Here is a 9,428-nt window from a genome sequence, read left to right as displayed (position 1 = left end):
TTATAATTATTATAAATTATTACTATGGAATCCTGACTTCCATCAGATTGCTGACTTATGCAGAGGCAATCAGAACACAATTGACGCCTTCATAACTTCTATTAGCTTTGGATATGATCAACTGGTAACTGTTGGTGAGCTCCAATTAAATTCCAATTAAAAACAGCATGGACAGTTTGAAGCAAGATAAATTGTAGGGTTGGTAGAGAGAGAGAGAGAGAGAGAGAGAGAGAGAGAGAGAGAGAGAGAGAGAGAGAGAGAGAGAGAGAGAGAGAGAGAGAGAGAGAGAGAGACACAGAGAGAGAGAGAGAGAGAGAGAGAGAGAGAGAGAGAGAGAGAGAGAGAGAGAGAGAGAGAGAGAGAGAGAGAGAGAGAAAGAGAGAGACACAGAGAGAGAGAGAGAGAGAGAGAGAGAGAGAGAGAGAGAGAGAGAGAGAGAGAGAGAGAGAGAGAGAGAGAGAGAGAGAGAGAGAGAGCGAGAGCGAGACACAGAGAGAGAGAGAGAGAGAGAGAGAGAGAGAGAGAGAGAGAGACAGAGAGGGTTGGCGGAGATGGAGAGAGAGAGAGACAGAGAGGGTTGGCGGAGATGGAGAGAGAGAAAAAGCATTCCCATGTGTGCTGACGTCCCAGTGTCACTCTCTCCTCTCCTCTTTTAAGCGTGAGACAGAGCAGAGTAGGAGTCCAGTGCCTGGAGGTAACACACAGCTGGACCCAACCATGCAGACCTCCACGGCCCTCATCCCAACAACAAGGTAACCCACACGCACAATGCTTTTTGTTGCTTCATCTGTTGTTGCAGTGTTGTAATACAGTACATATTTCCGGATGACAAAACTTAACTTGGTTTTAACTCAAAGGGTTTCTCTTTCTTGCCACATTCGCCCGCCACATACTTGAAGAAGCATGTTTATAGAATAGGTTTACAGTATGTTTAACCAAACATAGGTATAGCTTTCCCAAGACCTAATTTGAAAAATAAAGTTCAAGTTAGTTATCTGAAGTTGCAAGATGCTTTTCTGCAATCAAGTTCAAACTGGGTTATTAAGTACAATACTTTGCAATACCAAACATGACTTTGCTTCACACAAAGTGAAATGATGTCCATGCTACAGCATGGACATTCAGCATGGCTAAATTCAGCACTTAGCCATGCTGAGAACTGTCATAATTACCTCAGACTCAGACACTTAACTGTGTACTGTGGAAGATATAAGTCAACAACGTCATCCTTACTCTTACTCATAAGTTTCCAGCTGTCATTGTGCATATGAATGATCTCTGAAACTAACCGGAGTACACTGAATGTGCACGTTCTCATCTTCTGGAGGCATCCTCACTGCTTTAACAACACACCGCATCATGTTTTCCCAGCTTGCCTATGAACTCCACGGCCGCTGCCTATCAAGCCAACACGAATGAAACCCTGTGCGACGACTACTACATCTGGGAATGGATGCACTCCATCCAGCCTCCCTACATCCTGATAATCAGCGTGCTGGGCATTCTTGGTAACCTGTTTGTCCTGCTAGTGTTCTGCCTCCACAAGACGTCTCGCACGGTCGCCGAGATCTACCTCAGCAACCTGGCGGCAGCCGACCTGGTCCTGGTGTCCTGCCTGCCCTTCTGGGCGGTCAACGTGGCTCATGGCTTCGATTGGCCCTTTGCGTCCTTCATGTGCCCCTTGGTGATCCTGGGCATCAAGATCAACGCCAACTGCAGCATCTACTTCATGGTTCTGGTGAGCGCGGACCGCTATGTGGCGCTGGTGCACCCCATGTCGCACGGGATGATGCGCAGGCGGAAGTGGGCCAAGCTGGGCTGTGTGCTGGTGTGGGGCCTGGGACTCTTGCTCAGCGCACCGACGCTCATGTACAGAAGGAGCATTTACATCAGTGAGCACGATGTAACCGCCTGCTCGACCGATTACCCCAACTTCCCCGCCATGTTGGCCTGCGACTCGTTGGCCATCGTGTTCGGCTGCCTCCTCCCGGGGTGTGTCATCTCCTATTGCACCTTTAAGATTGTGCGTGCTCTGAAGAAGCAGGGCATGGAGAGGTTCAACGCTGAGAACACGGAGAGGAAGGCCACGCGGTTGGTGCTCGCGGTTCTCCTGGCGTTCCTGATCTGCTGGGTGCCCTTCCACCTCAACACCATCGTGGACGTCTTCTTGAGGGCCGAGGTTCTGCATCAACCCTGCCCCCTGGTTATTTTCGTGGAGGTATCTTCACAGATATTCACCTTCATGGCTTTCTTGAACAGCGTGATCAATCCCATGCTCTATGTCATTGTGGGGAGGAACTTCCGGAAGAAGGTTTGGGAAGTGTTTGAACAGTTGTTCAAACGGAGAGCAGCGGGCACTGATTCAGTGCGCTCACATCTGTCCAGTACGCTCAAGACCCTTGCATAAACAGGTATTTAAGAAGCAGCTTTTACCCCAGAAATAAACTTTGGGTAAGTCATGGTTTCGAGCTGTGGTCCACTGCTTTCTCTGTCTTTCAGCCGACATTCCTGCCTTATGTAATCTGTCTTGACTGTAATAAAGGCATTAAAGCCCATACTTATTTGTTTAGAATAAAGGAAAAAACGATTATGTATTCTGTATATATCCTGTGAATAGAGCATAATTTTTCTCTAAATAGAAAATACTTGATCATTGTGTATTCTGTATATATTCTGTAAATAGAACATACATATCATGCCACTATTGGTGTTTCATGGAATTGAGCATAAATGAAACATGCAAGAATCAAATAAATAAAATAAAAAGTCCAGACTTCAGACTAATATCTTCCAGGTGTGTTTGACTCTGGGTCAAAGTATGTCTGCGCAGTTGAAAAACAAGACCTGCAACCAGCATTTCCAATGGTGACATGGATCGTTATTCTCTGTGTGGGTTGTAAGTGCAACCTAATTCTATTTTATGCATGATTCCATCTGTGAGTTGCACTGGGTAGACATTGAGTCACCGAGCACTGTGGTCAAGGGCACACCCCTTATTGTCCCCGAAATGAAGGGTTGTAAAGCCAGGCAGGAAATCTACGGAGAGAGTCTGGACAACTTTCTGGAACAAAAATAGTTCAGGCAGGATCTTTTATTTTTATTTTCCCTTCTGTGTAGTACATTGATACTATAATGAGGTGTGTAGATATCATGCACATGTATGTTCGTGTCTGTGTGTGTTTGTCTCTCTATGTGTGCATGTTTCTCTGTGTGTGGGTGCGTGGCTGCTGATGTGTGTGTGTGTGTGTCTCTGTTTGTGTGCATGTGGGTCTCTGTGTGTCTGGTTGTGTGTGTGTATGTGTGTACAGTGTTGTGTGCAGAAGAAGTGGGCTTTGGTGTACACATGAACGCATGTCCCTTCCTGTTTGAGGGGCCACCTTTTTTTGCTGCTTTTTTACATCATCCAGACAGAGGGAAAGGAGGCGGCCATCTGTTGCTATGTGCTCTGTCTACGGCGACGGCTTGCACACACTTTGCACTACCACTGATAACAGCATTCACGTCTGCCTCTCTCCTTACACTCCATTAAAAAACATTATCGCCACTTTACTCGGAATCAAAGCCTTAATGAAGGCCGCGCCACGTGCATTCATCTCTGTTGACACAATGAAAACCTTTTATTCTCCGCTGCATAGTATTAACCGCATAACCACGTCATCACCCTCCCTCGTCTGTCTGCACGTCGCTGAGTGTTCCCCCCCCTCGGAGCTCTCCCTTGGCCAGGACACCTCTCTCTGGATAGACATGCTCTCCAACCAGTCCCTTGGGCCCGTCGCCGAAAGCCTCTCCCGGGAGGATCCCGACGCTGCATGCAACCACACCGCAGCCTGGGACTGGGTGCACACCATACAGCCGGGCTACATGTCCATCATCTGCGCGTTGGGCATGGCGGGCAACGCCTTCGTCCTCTTGGTGTTCTGCCACCGGCGGCCGCGCCACCGCACCGCGGCCGACATCTACCTGGGCAACCTGGCGGCGGCCGACCTCCTCATGGTCTCCTGCCTGCCCTTCTGGGTGGCGACGATCATCGGCCGCTTCCAGTGGCGGTTCGGCGAGACCATGTGTCAGCTGGTCAACGTGGTCATCAGCATGAACTACTACTGCAGCGTGCTGTTCCTGACGCTGGTGAGCGCCGACCGCTACCTGGCCGTCACCAGGCCGCTGTCGTCCCACAGGGGGGCGGGCCCTGGCAGGGGGAGGCAGGTGCCCTGGGCCCACGCGCTCTGCCTGGGGGTGTGGGCGCTGGGCGCGCTGCTCAGCCTGCCCGCGCTGCTGTTCCGCACCGTGCGCTCCTTCCCCGAGCTGGGGGTGGACGCCTGCGTCATGCAATACCCCCACGGGGGCTGGAGGATGCGCTACAACCTGACCTTCAACCTGGTGGGCTTCCTCATCCCGGTGCCGGTCGTGTCCTTCTGCACCTACCACATCTGCAGGGTCCTGCGGGAGAGCCGCGCGCTGCGGGGCCGTAGCTGCAGGGAGCAGACGACGGCGGCGGTGGCGGTGGAGAGGAAGGCCGCCTACTTGGTGATGGTGGTGCTCGCCATCTTTGTCCTGTGCTGGCTGCCCTACCAGATCATCGTGCTGCTGGACAGCCTGGATTACTACCAGGTGATTTCGGGATGCACGTGGGCACATGTGCTCGACATCGGCGTTCAGTTGGCCACCTACCTGGGCTACAGCAACAGCGCGTTGAATCCCTTCCTGTACGTTATCGTGGGGAAGCATTTCAAGCAGCGGGCCAGAGAGGTCTTTAGGCAGACGCTGTGCAGGAGGAGGTGGAGGAAGACGGCGGGTAACAGTAACTCGAGTACTTTAAGATACACAGATAGTACCAAGGTGTGACCCCCCCCCGTGATCCCATCTTTGTGAAAGGCAATAAGAGTCTAGATTAATTAGTGATGTAATTATAGTTATATCAGAGTATAGTTATTTTATTCAAATGTTATGATTATGTACATTGAACATTGGTACTCTGATGCTTGATTTTTTGTTAATTAAACAAATATTTGATGTGATAGTGAAATTGTAGGCATGCAATATACAGTAATAAAAAAATTTAATAACATATTCAATGTCATTTCTGATTTAATACTAAACCATATAGTTACATGAGAAACACAAAATGATGTTGGGAATAATGCTGTTTTTCAGCTGCACATTTGTGATGTGCTGGTATCTAATTTCACCAGAATTTCTGAATATTATCTGTGTCTGTGTTTCTAGACGATGAGATACTTTCCTTAATATTAAACAATGTTATTTTGATTGAATAAATAAAATACAATAATGGACGCAATCTGGTAATCAATCTGTCTGTGTTATAAATTCTAAAGGGGTTTGGATGAACGGCTAATGCTTCACACATTGCATGAAAAAAATTATAAATTGGGCAAATCCAGAATATGTTATTCAGCAAACTTTCTATCATCCAAAAGCCAAATCGGAGGTAGAAGGTGCCCAAAACACACATATTAACGCCATCTACAATTAAACCAGTCTGGGTCTTTGTGTTTGTGCATAAATGTGTGTTTGTGTGGGTCTGTGTGTTCGTGTATGTGTGTACTGTGTATGTGACCGTCTGTGTGTAGGTTTGTGTATGTCTGTAGGTGTATGTGTCTGTTATGTGTGTCTGTGTATGCCTGGCGTGTGTGTGTGTATGTATGTGCAAGTATGTGTGCATGTGTCTGTATCTGTGCGTGTGTGTCTATGTGTCTATGTGTGTCTGTGCCAGACCCCAGGCGTTTGTGGGAAAGCAGAACCTAGCCTAGTCTATTCTATATCCATATCTGGTCATAAATTACCATTGCATGATACTAGGTGAGTAATTATTCAAATAGTAAACTATAAGGTCTATTGATGTAATCGCCTCATTTCATATTCAACCACTTACGTCTCTGTGGTCTGTTAGCTTTCGTAATCCTAACATTTTGAAGCTCGCCTCCACTATCTCACAAAAAGCCAGTTGTGACCCGTCGATAAACAAGTTGAGAGAGTGCATGGATGGGGCGTGAAAGGAATGCGTCTCTTTATACTGAAAATCTGTGGTCTGCAGAACTTGATGGAGAAGACACTGCGTGCTAATGCTCGGACAATTGCACACATGTATTTTATGAATATAATTTGAAGACTAAAGGACTTTTCTTGACAATTTTAAGGTAAGGTTCGTTGTGCGTTTTTCAGTTTAGTTAATTGTAGCCTACTTCTCTGCAAAATAGGCCTATAGGTATAGGACTACAGCTTATAATGAATAACTGATGAAGTATACTTTTTCATATTTAGTTCAAGTTATAGTATAAAGGCCTTGTATGTAGCCTACATACAAGGCCTTTATACTATAACTTGAACTAAATACCTACCTATAGGCCTATTGTGCAGAGAAGCAACCTTTTTTTAAAGAAAGATAGATTTAGATATTTTGTTTTCAATAATCATATATTATGTTTACATTTATTCCTAGTAAATGGACCCAATTGACGTTTCCATGACAATGGTATGGTCTGAAAATAGCAACTCATCCGTACCGCCAAACACGACTGATGTGGTCGATCAAGGATGGATCCTCGTTCAAAACATTATCCCCCCTTACATTTTTACCCTTTGTGCGTTAGGACTTCTTGGCAACAGCTTCGTCCTGTTGGTGTATCTCTTCCAGAAAGACAGATTAAATGTTCCAGAGATCTTCTTGGGAAATCTGGCATTGGCAGACTTCGCCCTCCTCACATGCCTTCCATTCTCGGCGATGAACATCCGCAACAACTTCAACTGGCCGTATGGAGAAGCCTTATGCAAGATAGTAAACTCATCTGTAATCGTCAATTTCTACACAAGCATATATATCATTGCAACGATAAGCATCGACAGATACCTAGCTCTGGCTCGGACAATGCAGACAAGGTGGCTGAGACGCACTCTGTATGCCAAAGTGATGTGTGCTGCTATGTGGATCTTGGGGATTTTAATGAGCACGCCCAGCCTCGTTTACAGAACAGTCACTTACGTCGAAGAACTCGGAACTATATCATGTATACTAGGCTACGGTCCCGCCTGGCAATTATCCCACCAGATTATGATGAATGTGCTTGGCTTTGTTTCCCCAGTTCTGATAATTGTACTCAGCAGCAGTGCGGTAATCAGGGCTTTATACCGAAGGAGGAAGGGTGCTTGTGCTTATGAAGGGAGCGACAGGAAGGCTACGACCCTTGTTTATGCGGTCACGATCCTGTTCCTTTTGTGCTGGGGTCCTTTTCACCTCTTCACCTTTCTTGACACACTGTGTGAACTAGAACTTTTGGATGAAACAAAGTGGGGCCACGCTTTAGATATCGGACACCAGGTTTCAGTTTACTTGGCGTTTCTTAACAGCGTCCTAAACCCGGCGCTGTATGTATTTTCCGGGCAGTATTTCAGAAAAAAGTTAAGAGCCATCTTCAGGAAGGCTAAGCCCGAAAATAGGCGGGGATCTGATATGAGCTTATATCAGCGCTCTGTCATATCAACATATATCAACAGAACTGAACAAACAAAATTGTGAATATATTGTAATAAATGAAAACAATCTATTGTTTATGCATTCATTAAAACTAAAAAGTGATATTAACACAAATAATTCCTATTTTCCCATAGCATTTTGTCTAGTTGTTTTGAGGAGCTGTGCTGTTAAATCTTCCTTTTCCACAGGGGTTGAATGTTGAGTGTTATCTGATTATAAACTTATTATGAAAAAAGTGTGAGTGCGACATACTAAAGCGCAGCTGCGAGTTATAAAGAGCATGTGCACTTTATAAAAAAATGACTCCTATGTCACCTCCCAGGCTCTATACTTATATTGGGGTATATATAAATTACTCATAGGGAACTGTATAGGCTACCTCTAAGTTACAACTATACTGTAGCCTACCTATAAATAAGCCTACTATTAGGGGAACCATATTGTCTCGTATTGCATTGTATAGTATTGCATATTTAGAGTATTTACTTTAAAAAAAATACAACCTGCACAAAGAAAGAAACCTGCTTCCAGAATCATGCGGTCTAGCAATGATCCTGTCTTGCTTATCATCCAGTCCATCCGATGATGATGTTTTGTCAGCAACTGTCTCTGTAAATCGAATAAACTAAACCATTAGGGCAAATTAGCCTACTACTCACCCTAACTGATGGTCCTTTTTGCCTAGTTCAACCTAACTGATTTGGACTAGGCCTAAAGCCTCTTGTGTGTTGCAAGTCAACTTCCCCATGATGTTTTGTTTTGCTTGCGACATTCTAGAAAGAACAGTTGTTTCATTGGTTTAATAAAAGTGGTTATTTGATACAGTGGCCGAGGCGCCTCTTTTTATTTCTATTTTATATGATAATTGTTATGAAACATGAATTTTCTACACATTTATTTTATATTAATATTTTAGTGGAAAATGCACAATATGAAACACCTATTTTTAATTCATTTTAGAGCTTAAATATGATAAATATATATTTTTAATGGAGTATGCATTTATTTTTGTCAATAGCTCCCAAGTCACTTGAGCCAGTTGTGACCCAGCTGTGAACAAATATTAAAACTTAACTGGAAAAATAAGACGCAGATTTTTTTATTTAATTTGAGTCTTTCTTCTATTTTATATTGTTATTTTTATGAAGCAGTGGCTCCAGAGATCAATAATTATTTCAACAATTAGACACACTTATTTGTATTGTATATTAGTGCCCCTTCTATCTAATCTGAATATTGTAATATCAATTTCAGCTTTTTTCAGTTGCTCCCAAGCCATGTGACTAGATATTACCTTACATTTCAACAATGTAAGGCAGGACGAGAGCAGCAGATGGCAGTGATGCACCTGCACTTGAATGACAACCCAGTCTCACATCACAATGTAGTACAGTGGAATACGCACTCGTTTTGCCATAGCGGCTCTAAAAATGTGAAATGCCTCTGGAGTGGAAAAAATAATTATATTGGATATTAGTTCTCTTTATATCTAATATGAATATTTTAATAGAAATGTCCGCTTTCAGTGTTGACCAAGTCATGTGACCCAGCGAAATCTGACGTGAGAACACGCCCTAAGTAATAGTACCACACGGCGGCGCCGTTTGCTTTCTTTGCAAAAACCCAATCACTGAAAATGACCGACGCGCTTCATTCTAGAACCCAATACCGTTTCAATGTATAGAGCTAGGCTTCTTCTGGGTCACGTGGCTAGGCAATCCATGGTCCATGGGGCTGTTGCCACTATACGATAAAAGAAAAGTGCTCTCCCTCACAATTACAAGCAGCGAGCGAGGATGATTATGTGGATGTTCTGGCACTCTCTAAGTGTATTTGGTTTTAAAAGAAAACGCTTTTTTTTTTTTAAAATGACAGGTAATGAGAGTTCATCGTATTCCACATGCTCGAATGGCCAAGCAGCACGCCTCTCTCACGGCGT

General features: G+C 44.6%; 3 protein-coding genes across 3 annotated transcripts; all 3 read left to right on the top strand.

The window, feature by feature from the left end:
* The first annotated feature begins 641 nt into the window (after nucleotides 1-641).
* LOC115544366 (B2 bradykinin receptor) lies at nucleotides 642-2,771 on the top strand. Its single transcript, XM_030357269.1, has 2 exons — nucleotides 642-752; nucleotides 1,372-2,771. Exons 1-2 carry the CDS (start codon nucleotides 718-720, stop codon nucleotides 2,405-2,407), a joined length of 1,071 nt encoding a protein of 356 aa, XP_030213129.1. The 5' UTR covers nucleotides 642-717; the 3' UTR covers nucleotides 2,408-2,771.
* Nucleotides 2,772-3,429: 658 nt separating this feature from the next.
* Nucleotides 3,430-4,867, top strand: LOC115544364 (B2 bradykinin receptor-like). Its single transcript, XM_030357267.1, has one exon. It carries the CDS (start codon nucleotides 3,439-3,441, stop codon nucleotides 4,840-4,842), a length of 1,404 nt encoding a protein of 467 aa, XP_030213127.1. The 5' UTR covers nucleotides 3,430-3,438; the 3' UTR covers nucleotides 4,843-4,867.
* A 936-nt stretch (nucleotides 4,868-5,803) lies between these two features.
* On the top strand, nucleotides 5,804-8,309 carry bdkrb1 (bradykinin receptor B1). Its single transcript, XM_030357268.1, has 2 exons — nucleotides 5,804-6,155; nucleotides 6,458-8,309. The coding sequence occupies exon 2, from the start codon at nucleotides 6,461-6,463 to the stop codon at nucleotides 7,529-7,531; it is 1,071 nt and encodes a 356-aa protein (XP_030213128.1). The 5' UTR covers nucleotides 5,804-6,155; nucleotides 6,458-6,460; the 3' UTR covers nucleotides 7,532-8,309.
* Nucleotides 8,310-9,428: the final 1,119 nt, after the last annotated feature.

The sequence above is a fragment of the Gadus morhua genome, chromosome 5 (genome assembly GCF_902167405.1).
Source record: "Gadus morhua chromosome 5, gadMor3.0, whole genome shotgun sequence".
NCBI classification, from domain to species: Eukaryota; Metazoa; Chordata; class Actinopteri; order Gadiformes; family Gadidae; genus Gadus; species Gadus morhua.
This window is presented reverse-complemented; position numbering and strand designations above follow the sequence as displayed.